Raw genomic sequence first — 13,134 nt, forward strand, 5'->3', positions numbered from 1 at the left:
TGTAGGAACATTTTCCGGGTGCAGACTCGATGCCGATCATGTTCATGGTGAGTCTGAACCCAGGAAGTCGCTCTAATACTTAAAGAAATGTCACTTACACTTTGGAGAATATACACATGGACATTTCCCAACTTCAGCACTTCAGTGTTCAAAGACGCGGAGAAAAGCTTAGTTGTAATATTGCAAACTTATTCTTTTAATCAAGGAAAATTAACTTTTTCTTGCAAATTTAGATAATATCCATGTTTTTCTTTGTAAATATGTGAAATTAATTTAAAAATTTCGGAGTTTTTTTGGCAGAAATTTTATCCCCCGCAACGATATTTTCTCCGATCTATACAGGACTAATTCTCCATCGTACTTTTCCTCTCTGGGTGATAGTTGTGTGCAGTTCTGCAGATAAAAGAGCGTTCACTGCAACAATTGACCAAGACTGACAGAGAAGGAGGAGGCAGGAATACGGTCTCATTAATCCCTGCTGGGTGAAGAATTGATTCTCAGACATGAAATGAATAAAGGAAGTAGGTTTTAATCACTTCCCTCTGAATGCTTATTAACAAGAAACTTTGATTATACAATCTGAGATGTAGAGGAAATTGTGTTTTTGTAGATGTAATCATGAATGTGTTGCTTAAACTGATTGATTCTTGGTGTCACCTTTCTCCTTTCTCCAAGAATACAGCGGTTAACTCTGCTTCTTTAAAAAGGTGAACCCAGGAGAAATATTCACTGAAATAGTTCAGGTTTAAAGAGAATGATAGGATGAGTCCATCACCACACGATTCATGTGACAGATGAGAAAAATATGAGACGGAACAATAGTTGAAGTCAGTAATTTGGCTAAAGAAAGGCGAGAAAACAAACCTTTTTTACCCACTTCATTAGGTACTCTCTCTTTTAGAAGAAGGTGAATTTCAGTAAGATGTCTGAACTATTTCTGAGAGTTTTGCTTCAAACTAGCATTGGTATAGCTGCCAGGTAATTGGTTTTAGTGCTAAATCTTGTACATATGATATATAAAAGAAAAAGGTAGCAGAGCTTTGCTACTAATTGTCAACACTGTGACAACTAGATAACGAGATCAGAAAAAAGTTTTAATTAAGAAAAAATGGCAAAGGTGAGGGAAGTAGGACAGTTAAGCTAGCTTGACTTTGACAAACTTAACATGAAGATGTGCTGTGGAATTCTGTGTTTCGGTTCAGTTAAAATGAACGACCAGTCCAGTCTGCAGGTATCTGCAGTCCAAATACCTGCAGCTCCCAACCGCCTCCCAATAATAAAGTTCACTCCCAACTACAAACACAACTCAGGTTTTGTTCATAAAGTCTCTTAGCAAAGAGTTACTCAGTGTCCCTTAAAGAATCCTCTTTAATTAATCTGATAATCTGCTCTGATCCCTGAAAGAGGATATGGCATCTATATCTGCAGAAAATCTTGAGATTAAGATCCTAGCAGAGAGAAACTTCTTCATCCTCCATTAATGTTGCTGCGTTGCTTTTTAGATAAAGAGAAGTTCACCTGAAAGTCCTGCTGATGATCGGCATAAATTAGTGGCTTTAATTGGAGCTTTAACCTGCTGCTGTTAATCAGGGTCAGTAATTAAAAAAATAAAACATAAGCAAAAAACTTCTTCCATTGGCAGATTATTTTACTTCTAACAAGACATTTTCCCAAGTTATAGGTGAAATAATCTGCCAATGAATTAAGTACTTTTCCATGAATATTAAGGAAATATTGACATAAAACCAGCTCCCATTTCTTGCTGAAAGTTACTTGTAAATAAGTTTTGTCTCATTTCAAATGTACTAAGACACTCGCACTAGAAACTAGATAAAAATAAGTAAGATTTTGTGTTTTTGCAGCGTTTTTTAAAGAAAATGCAGTTTTTAAAAGAAACTGCATTTGTTTGAATTTAAAAAATTGGGTTCTTATTGCTGATAACTACTAAAGAAATCTCCTGTAAAATCAAACAGTGAACCTCACGACATGACCTTTTGTTTTTTTTCTTTCTCTCTGTTTTAGTTTCGGACGTTTGACCCGTGCAAACAGCTTTGGTGCAGTCACCCTGACAACCCTTACTTCTGCAAAACCAAAAAGGGCCCGCCTCTGGACGGGACCGAGTGCGCTCCAGGAAAAGTAAGATCCGCTGAGTCAGCTTTCAACGGGAGGTTTTGCAAAAATATTTCTAATTCAGCTCGCAAGTTTTGTTTCCCCCTCTTATCCACAAGAGTGCAGGTGAGCTGCAGTGCTCATCCAGCAGGAAGCGAATCCTGAGTCTGGGTTTGTGCTGAGCAGTGAGGCAACCTGGAAAACAATGTCTGCACTATAGGAGCCAGGTTTGCTGAAATCAGGCTCTGTTGTCTTGAGTTAGTTGAAAAGGATCCTTCAAAAACATGTTTTTATAAATCGTACTATTTAATTATTAACAACAAAGAGAATAGTTAGAATAAATGATGTCTGGGTGCAGCAGCATGGTGCTTTATCCAGGGATTCAGAGGAAATAAAAATTACTTGTGTTGTTTTTCAGTGGGGAAATTCAGATGCACCAGCTGCAAAGCGACGTGCGAGTTCAAATTCTCACAAAGATTATAAACAAAAAACAGCAAAAATAAGAGACAAATTTACAACATATTAAAAAATACTGGAAAAATGCTAAAAATGACACATGTGCAACTGAACAGGATATAAAAACTCTGTGTTGAGCCAAACCTGACTTTAGCTCATCGCTATGGAGAAAACTTAAAATTTATAACTGATCCTTTTTCTGTAGCTCATAATCCATAAGAGGGAATAGAGAGCTGAGGCAGGATGCAACGCAACAGGTTGCCAGGTCATTACAGAGCAACGTAGAAACATAAAGTATAAATAACACACACGCACACACCCCCATGCACACGCACACGCCTATGGGTTATTTAGAGCAGGCAGTGAACTTAACATGAATGTTTTTGGAGTGTAGGAGGAACTCCGAGAAAACCCACAGATTTACTGCGAACTTCATGTATAATTCAAATGTAATTCATTCTTGTTGTCTGAAAAATATTTCAGACGTGCTTTAAGTAAAAAAAAAAAGATTTTGCTAGTTTTATATTTTAAACTTACATGTGTGAGTTGGTGACAGATAAATGTACAATGTCCAAGAGTTGAGCACTGAAAGAAGAAATTATTTCCCATGGTGCTTAGCAGCACTATTTTGTGTTGCATCGTGAGTGAGATGGAAGCGTTACGTTGATCGGCCTCCTGAGTAGAACAGCACCAAGGAATGGAAACAATTATGAAACTTTTGTGCAAAAACACCAAATCTTACCAAGTATTTTGCTTTTTTTCTAGTGAAAATATCCAGTACACTTAAAATTAAACAAAACTAACTTACAACAAACTTTTCAATAAGAAATAAGAGCTTGTTTTTAGTCAATAATTCCTTAATATAGATAAAAAGTACTACTTCTACTGGCAGATTATTTTTTCACTCATAATGCGACAAAAATGTCTTATGTGTGGGGAAAAAAATGCCAGTGGAATTAGTACTTTTTAAAATTAGCATTAAGCAATTATTGACTTGAAACATTTCCCTCTTGATAAAAGTTACTTGTATGTTAGATTTGTCATATTTTGAGTATTATGGTATTTTTCATAAAAACTAGACACGATAATTAGTCACATTGGTGTTTTGCAGTGTAAAATCAATCAATGTTTTACTAATGACAGTTTGAAATTACTCACTTGCTTTAAAGATTTACTTGTCTTATATTGCCAAGCGTTTTAGACTCTGACTCTGAAATGTTGTGAAGAGTTGTTTGTTTTTTCATTTCCTTCTAAGGATGGAAATGTGTAATCTTATTGTAGTTTGCCTTATGTTTTCTGCCGCCTCTCTGTCGCCGTGTTTAGTGGTGCTACAAAGGTCACTGCATGTGGAAGAACCCAAACCAGCTGAAGCAGGACGGCGCCTGGAGCTCCTGGAGTAAATACGGCTCCTGCTCTCGATCCTGTGGAACCGGCGTTCGCTTCCGGACGCGCCAGTGCAACAACCCCGCGTAAGTATCGGGATGCACCTCAGACAAGATTACTTGGTACGGGGCGTGCTGTGGCGGCGCAGGGGGTTAGCACCCCCCGCGTTTGGAGGCCTTAGTCCTCGACGTCGCGGGTTCAACTCCCGGTCCTGGCGACCTTTGCCGCATGTCCTCCCCCCTCTCCTCACCTCTTTCCTGTCTGTCGCAAACAAAATACGAGCCACTAGCGCTGCAAAAACTCTTCGGAGAAAAAAATGGGAAAAAAAAAAGATTACTTGGTAGGACTGAAAAACCAGGGCTAATTTTGTACAAGTATTCAGTCCTTGAAGAAGTTCTGCTTCTTAGTTTGTGTGTTTTCAGTCGGTATAAAAATCTTCAGCTGCAAAAACTGACCGGTTTAGAGATGTGCTTCTGTAAAAAAAATACATTAGGATTAATGATTTATTTTGATCCTTATATGTTAAACTTTCACCACTATTTAAAAAGGTTAAATTAAAAAGTTGAAGTAAGCAACACCAGAATTTAAAAAATGAACCTGGAATGAACAACTTTGTAGAGTTCTTAATTAAAGCTGAATTCCTTACAGACTCATTCTTGCTCTGCAGTGAAACCAAAGCTGATGAGATGAGACAGTCGTGGTAAATAGAGTCTTTATGCAAAGATTTGCATAATGAGTTCAGTGAAGATTAATTCCTGTGTGACTAATGTTGGCATTTTGTTATTAAAGAATCACAAATGTTCCATTTCTGCACTTTAAACCTGAAAGGGAGAATTAATTTCAGCCATGATGTCAGATGAGTTTTCTGCTTTTGAGCTTAACGTTTTACAAAATAATTACAAGAGAAAAAGAAGAAGAAGACATTTTTGTTTTGTTTGTCAGAAGATAATCAGGTTCATATTCGTCTCTCACTGTGCTGTAGAGGAGTTTCCTCCATCTTTGACTTTGTTTCAGTAAAAAGACTTTTCCTTTTTGGTCTCAGCTGTCCAAAATACTTTTTTGTAGAGCATTAGACTGCATAATTAAAATTTTATCTATTTTGTGTTACCTTGCGTCACATAATGAACAGAAAAGATGAAGAAGACGACAGGAAGCAGTTTGAGACGCCATGTTTTTATGCGTGAACAAACTTATTCAGGCGTGATTTTAATCGTTTTTCTTATCAGCAGAATATTGAGAAAGTTGTATTGGAAACGCAGCTACTGAGTTGTGAAGGAAGTTTGCAATCAAACATGTTTATTGGCGTTTTAAATGGAGACAGCAACAGCTATGCACCAACTTCCTGTTTCATGTACTTTAAGTGACGCAGCGCCCCCAGCGGTGAGGCGCAGTACTGCTCTGCCTCACCCCAGACTTCTTTCTTATATTTGAACAGGCAACGAGCAAATTCAGCAAATTTAACACAAACATTTTGAAATCATACAGAAATAAATTTATTTATTGTGATTGATTTAAAATGCTTCTGATGATCTGCACCCATTTCTTATTACATATTTTGAACTTTTGAGTTGAAAGATGGCGACTTTTCACTAGTGGTGGTCATCTCAGTCACATTCGAACAACATCCACTCCAAAGTAATCCAAAGCGCTTCAGGGGAAGCATTTTTCTCTCTTTGGATTTCAAATAACAATTTGTTTTCCCACCAATCCCTCTGATGTTGGTCCATCTCCCTCCCACAGACCCTCGAACGGCGGCCAGGACTGTCCTGGAGTCAACTACGAGTACCAGCTGTGCAACACAAACGAATGCCCCAAGCACTTTGAAGATTTCCGAGCTCAGCAGTGCCAGAATCGCAACTCCAACTTTGAATTCCAGAATGCCAAACACCACTGGCTGCCGTATGAGCATCCCGACGGTAAGCCAGGGAAACAGGCAGACTGCTGCTGGAGTGGGATGAAAATCCACGGGTTTATAATCCACGGGTGATAAAGCTTCAGGCTGAACTGAGGGATTCATTCACTGCCTTGTAAATAATGTTTACAGCTGCAGTGTGTCACTTTGATAAAGAATATGTTTTTACATATTTTATAAAAAACTTTTATAAAAAGTAGATACATACTGTAAAATATAAAAATTGCACACTGTTACACATTTGTAAAGAAATCGATCTTCTCCACCTCCTTCCAATGTTCTTATTCTGAAGAAACAACCAATCAGAGCCAGGAAGCGGGTCTTAGCGCTGTCAATCATATTCGTGTATGTGCTACTAAATGTGCTAATGGTGGAGAAACAACTTACCATTATAGGAAAACTGTAAGCAGTGGCCATGCTAACTATAGCCTGATAATTCATGACAGGCTCACCTGTCAAGAAGCAGAGAGCCAGGATGCAATTGTTAGCAACACATACACAGGAATGATTGACAGCATTAAGGCCCTCCTCTTGGCTCTGATTGGCTGTTTTTATACATTTCTTCCGAGGAGGTGGAGGAGATATATCTTTTCACAAATGATCTTTCTTATGTTATTCTGTCATGACAAAGTGACACTTTTACCAAATAAGTAAAATACCTTTTTTTTTATATAGGTTACATACTGCAGCGTCAAACTTTATTGCAGTTTGTTGTATTATCACCACCAGCTTCAATTGTTCTAAAATTTCATGTGGGAGCCCATAGAGTGGAGGATGATTTGGTGCAGCTTGCATTTTTGTTCCATCGTTCAGTCAGTAAAGAACAGCTTTTTGTTGCATTTCCATCTATAAATCTTTAGACAGCCGAAGCTTTGCAGGATGACAAATATTGTTAGGCTCTTTTTTGACCACATATATCGATTTACATGTAGTTTACATCTTTTTTTTTTCATATTCTTTATAAAACTATCTTTATGTTGAAATAAAATTAGCTGAATTCTGAAAACAATCAGTGGTACTTTTAAGTGGCAATTAAAAATAGCAGAATATCATAAATATTACAATACAATACAATACAATACAATCACATTCACACAGTTTACAGTTACGCATTGCTTTGAGTAGGTCTGACTCATAAAATCCCCCAAATTACAAATTCGAGTTTTTTTGTTGACAAAACAAAACAGGCAGAAACACTTTGGGAAAGCGAGACAACGTATTCTCAAAACACAATTGTACTTTTTTCACGTTTTCACTGCTTGTTCTGCTTTGTACAATTTAGAGCCAACTTTAAAATTTACCCTTTGCTTCAAGATGATGGATCCCTGTTTTGCTGCTTCATCATATATAATTGTCTACCTGATAGCAGAAAATGCTTTTATCAGACTCCACTTTATGGAGCTCTTGGCAACTTATTACACCTGAAATGGTCTGGAGTTTGAAAGTAAAGCTTCTTAAAACATATTGCAGTTTAATCCACTGAGGGAGTGAAAAGAAAGCAGATGGAAAAGTGAAAGGCCACTGTCCTGCAGAAAACTGGGAGCTTTTGTGAAATCTGTGCACAATTTAACAAAAAGAGGCAAAAGAAGAGTTTAAGACGTTCCAATTTTTTTTTTTTTTTTGAGTCAATCCAAGGTTTAGAGAACCTGTTGGGTTTAGATATTCTTAAATTGTTTTCTTTCTTTTTATTTATTTATTTTAAAAGTCTTAAAATGTTGCAGATGGAGTTTTAGGGCCATTGTTGATAAAAGAAAAAAATCTGACCGAGGATTAAATAGAAAATATCCAGATGCATCTCCTAAGTTTCTCTTTGTTTTAATACAGCTGTATTTTACATTACAAGACATATGGTGTGGCACATTACATTAATAAACAAATAAAACAAAACAGAAAATGTTTTAATTAATTAACATTATTAACTACATGCTTTTTAAAATTACAAATGTCTCACCATATGATCTAGTTCAGCGTTTCCCAATTCCGGTCCTCAGGCCCCCCTACCCTGCATGTTTTAGGTGTTTCCCTTCTGCTACACACCTGGATTGAATATATGGGTGATCAACAGGTTTCTGCAGCACTTGATGGTCATGCAATCATTTGAATCAGCTGCTCTGGAACAGAGGCACATCTAAAACATGCAGAGCAGGGGGGCCTGAGGACCGGAATTGGGAAATGCTGATCTAGTTAAACTTTTGAGTTTCTTTTTTTCTGGCTGTACAAGTTCTGAAAATATTTGAAATTTATGCCTTTAAATATGGAAAAATACATTTTTTATGGGTTTCTTTTAAATATGGGAAATTAATCTTAAAATTTAGCAAAAATTTACTTTCCTATGACCAATTATTATTTTTTTATTTTAGTTGAATTATCCCCACTACTCGGACCAACATGGTCATGTATTTTCACCATTTTAATGTCTTTAAATTCCATCAGTTGTTTCTATTTTATTGGTTTTTATGAGGATTTTCAGATTTCTTCCAGCTTCAGTCCGACACTGTGGTGTTTGACTGTTTGAAAGGATCAATATGACACAATTTCATGCCACTGCCTTATCAAATCTACATTATAGTAAGTGGAAATGGCTGGGTTTGTTGTCTATGTGGCTCCAGGTCAGCTTGTGTCGACTTGACTATCAAATTATCTTTTATTCCCACATGAGATGGGTTAGAAATTGGGTAATACCTTACAGTTTTGTCTGGCATCTGCTTTTGTGATATTTAAAACATATTTACTGGGAGTTATCTTATTTAGACTGTTTCCAAAGAAGCAATAACTGCACAAACAATATAAGAAAATAGTAATATTGTGTTTTTAAAACAATCTACAACTCTTTGTTGTGATTGCATTGCAAATACATTTTAGATTATTGAATAAAAGCAGGATCTGTATAAATGTTTGCGAAGCTTTATGACAATTACTTAGATATTTCCTTCTGAAAGTAATCATACTTATTTTGATCAAATAAATACAATGCAGTAAGCGTTGTTTGTAGAGATAATAATCAGGTAATTTAATCTGATTCTCATTTTCTTTCCAACACAAATTCATGTCTGTAACTTTGATTTAATTTTGCCATTGAATGTAACAAATGTTGATTTAAAAAATCTGCTTCAGTAGATTTGAGTCAAAAATGTGGGCAGAAAATTTTGTTCCTTAAACTGCATAACACTTTCCATCTCTTCTGATGTAGCACATTTATGCTAATGAGCGAAACATTTAGCACACTTAGCTTACAATAAATTGTATTTTCTAGATAAGTGCTAATTTATTTGGCTGTTTTGAAAACTTTCAGTTGACGTCTATTGAAGATTTGGTATCAACTAAAATTAGCGCTATAGCTTTAGCTTCCTCTAAACACTCTGTTGGCATTGTGCTTTAATGTTAGCAGTGGTAATGTTTATGATTAGTTCTTTAGGGTTAGCACAGCTAACTCTTCAGTTATCATTGCCCGCCGCAGCTGTATGAAAACACTTTACTCTTCAGGTGAATCCAGGCTTCTTTGGATTTTTTTTGGGCACTTACTGCACAGTCGCTACTGCTACCCAGTTTACATTAATGCTAATCATGTAGTTGCTGTAGCAATCACTCGATATTGGCATTAGCATTTCATAAGCTTTTGCTCAACTACTCACCTCTACATGTCAAATGCTCAAAGTGGCAGAGAAATATGACCTTATATTTAATTAATTTCATTATTAGCTGTTTGATAACTCACTGGGATCCAATGTTTGTGTGTAGAGAGTTTTGAAACTCATAAATTAATTAATTTGCTCATAAATATTAATACTTCCTAGACATGACAGAACTTGTTGTTTGACAACATGGACTTTATTTGAACATGTAAGACTTTTTAAACCCTACTGTGACACAGACTTCACAGCAACATAAGAAACAGAGTAACAACAGATTATTATTAAGAAAAAATGAGAAAGGCTCCTATTCAGGCCATCTATTCATTTTCCATATCAGCTTTATCTTGTCCACAGAGAAATGTGAGACATCCAGAACATGTGCATCATTGTAAGAACATCAAAGAGACACACAGGAGGAGGAGCATGCTCACACATCCAATTAGGGGACATTTTGTTATGTATTGCAAATTTTTTGCTCAGGTCCCTCTTGAAAATGAGATCTAGATCTCAACGGGGTTTACCTGATTAAATAAAGGAATATATAATTTTCCCAATTACCTAACATTTATTTGATCTGTGTGGAAAACCGAACAACATGGAGAAAGCATAAGCTCCACACTGAAAGGCACCAGTTCAAACGAGAAGAAAACAGAAGCAGCCATATTCTCATCAAAGCCCTGCAGATTTCATGGGAGTAAAACCGTACAAGTAGGAGAGAAACATTTCAAGTTAATCTCTGGTGTCTGATGGGTGATGCAGGCGAAAGTGAAGTGAGTCACAGAAAACTTACTGATGCTGCCATGGCAACCTTTGACTGCCGAGCTGCATTCAGGCTTTCACAGCTCACGTTTCTGTCACCGCTGCTGCAAACTGCTGCTGATGTGGTTATCCACGTTTTGATTTACACAAGACAACAGTTTCTGAATCACATCATAAAAAACTAAATCTTACCAAGCATTCTGATCCAGTCTCTAGTCCAAATATCTTAATACACTTGGAATAAGAAAAAACTAACTTACAAGCAATTTTTTTAGCATTTATAGTAACTTGTTTTAAGTTAATAATTACTTAATATTGATATAAAAGAGTACTGGGCGCACTGGCAGATTATTTCACTTATGACATGGAAAAATGTCCTATTATTAGTGAAATAATGGAACTAGAACTTTTTCATCAATATTAAGGAACTATTGACTCAAAAAACTTTCTACTATAAATGCTGAAAAGTTGTTTGTAAGTTAGTTTAGTCTTATTTCAAAAACACTAGAAACTGGACTAAAAACATTTGGTAAGATTTTGTGTTTTTGCAGTGAAGTGTTTTAAAAACTGAAAAAATCAGCACTAAACCAAAAAGTCTTGAAAAAGAGATTGTTTAGAAATAAATTGAGTTGTTATCAAGTTGTAAATATCTAACAAATAATTCCCAACACAAAAATATTCAATTCAGAAATAGTTGGACCTACTGATTACAACTAAATCCATCTAAAAACGATGCAGTGTTTTATTTTTTCATTACTGGCCCTGACTAACAGGTCAAAGCTAAAGTTAGGTTTGTCTAATTTCAAGAGTCATAAGATATTTGAAACATACTTGATAAGATGTTGAGTTTTTGCAGTGTAATAGTTTTATTTATCCAGCGTCTATAAATGTCACTAATAAATAAACTGCGACCACTTTTAGCTCAGATATTTGTTTTATTATCTGCTCCATCTCAGCAGCTGCACAGACAGAACCAGAAGCCCTAAATGAAATGATATGATGCTAATATTTTTAGCAGGCGTGGGCTCGTCGCAGGTTTTTTTTTTTTTTGCATCAGCCTGCAGTTGGCAGAGCATAAAAGAAGGAAATTCTCCCAGGAAGTGGGCCGCAGGTGAACATGCATGAGGTACAAAAACTGGAACATCTGTGAGAGATGAGTTCTGTTTGAGGTCATATATCTGAATGAGATCGTATTTCACTTTAAATATAAAAAAGATTGAGGTGAAATGTGTGTAAACTTATTGTTGGTTTGTTTTTACGCCATTTGGGATTTGTCAAAATAAACTGATGTTTAGTTTTTACCTCCAGTCATAAGAGTGATTCTATTTCTCTGCAACTCTTCAGGGATTAGTGTTAATCATCATTAAAATGTGCTTTTAGTTTATTATTGAGCAGGTAAAAAAGAAAACAAATATTAGAATAAAATAAAAATAAGAATTTTGCTTTTAGTTTGACATTTTGGAAACTGTTGGCTTAGATAGTTAGCTCCGGTGTTGATGGACTGATTTTCCAAATCAGGCTGCAAACACAGGAAATCTCCCCAAAATTCATAATCTGTCATGATGTTCCATTACTTGAACATTTGTTTTTACTTTTTACCAATAAAGAGCCAATATTTCTCTCCAGTGTATGTCTTTGAAGAATCAGATGTTCCAACAGTTGTGAAAACCAGTAACAGACTTTGCATTTTGTCAAGTGCCATCATTAAAATAATCAATACACATTAAATATGTTGATCAATTTTCCATTTATTATGTTTAAAAAGAAACTCTAAACAGGTGAGTTTTAGTCTTGTTTAAAGGAACTCAGTGTTCTGGCTGATATTCAGTTTTTTGGAAGTTTGTTCCAGATCTGTGGTGCATAGAAGCTGAATGCTGCTTCTCCATGTTTGGTTTTAGTTTTGTATTATTTTGTATATGATAACAAAATCGTCATCATTTCTCCATTTCAGCTCTCTAGAGGGTCGGATTACTCTCTGAATTACTAGATTCAATTAGCTTCTATCTGTGTGTTTTTTCCTTATTTATGAGATATAAAAACTTCAGTCCTTTAATAAATCAGGCTGAGGCGCCTTGCAGTTCAGAGCTCTGAGCTGATAATCACAAATAATGTAATAAATCCAGCACAGTTTGTTTTTGAATATAGCAAGTTTCCTAAACAGGCTTCCAGGAAGAGAAGCTTTGAGCTAATTGTCTTGTTAGCTTGTTTTGTACCGCCTTCCTGGTGATTTGTGTTCATGTCAGAGTTCATCCTGTAATAACTGAAGCTGTTCATTGACTCCAGATCGTCTAGATGTTGTGTTTTTCTTTTTTGCTTTATCTTTCACTAGAGATTCAAAAGCAGAGTTTCAGCAGCCGCTGTGTTTTATTTTGCTCTGTTCTGCTAGCTAACAAGCGGTGCCACCTGTACTGCCAGTCAAAGGAGACCGGAGACGTGGCGTACCTGAAGCAGCTGGTGCATGATGGGACACGGTGCTCGTACAAGGACGCCTACAGCATCTGCGTGCGAGGAGAATGTGTGGTGAGGTTTTTAAAGTTTTTTTTTTAAAAACATGTTTGAATCTGCATCACGCAGTTTGAACAGAGATCTTTAATCAAATCCATGTTATCTGTCATCAACATTTGAACAAGTTCAGAGAAGAAGCATGTTGGATTAGCTCTGCTGGATTAGCACTCTGTTCTTTTCCAAGACTTTTATTCAAACATTTCAGTTCAGGCACTTTAGACAATCATTTCCTCTGGTTTTGGATGCTATGGAAGGATTTTAGCTTTGACTTTCTTTACTGTAATGATTCATAGCCGTAGCAATAACATTCTTTTTCCAGCCCAGAGATTAGCCTCTCAAAAACTCCTCAGATAAATCCTGAACTAGGACCAGAAATTC

General features: G+C 36.2%; 1 protein-coding gene across 2 annotated transcripts in view; it reads left to right on the forward strand.

Moving 5' to 3' along the window:
* adamts3 (ADAM metallopeptidase with thrombospondin type 1 motif, 3) overlaps positions 1 to 13,134 on the forward strand; it is a 157,264-nt gene that overhangs the window by 104,619 nt on the left and 39,511 nt on the right. For both annotated transcript variants that reach the window (XM_032578401.1, XM_032578402.1), the window contains exons 11-14: positions 2,023 to 2,136; positions 3,889 to 4,034; positions 5,689 to 5,864; positions 12,638 to 12,771. In XM_032578401.1, the coding sequence (XP_032434292.1) occupies positions 2,023 to 2,136; positions 3,889 to 4,034; positions 5,689 to 5,864; positions 12,638 to 12,771 (570 nt within the window). The remainder of the gene's footprint in view (positions 1 to 2,022; positions 2,137 to 3,888; positions 4,035 to 5,688; positions 5,865 to 12,637; positions 12,772 to 13,134) is intronic.

The sequence above is a fragment of the Xiphophorus hellerii genome, chromosome 12 (assembly GCF_003331165.1).
Source record: "Xiphophorus hellerii strain 12219 chromosome 12, Xiphophorus_hellerii-4.1, whole genome shotgun sequence".
Lineage (NCBI taxonomy): Eukaryota > Metazoa > Chordata > Actinopteri > Cyprinodontiformes > Poeciliidae > Xiphophorus > Xiphophorus hellerii.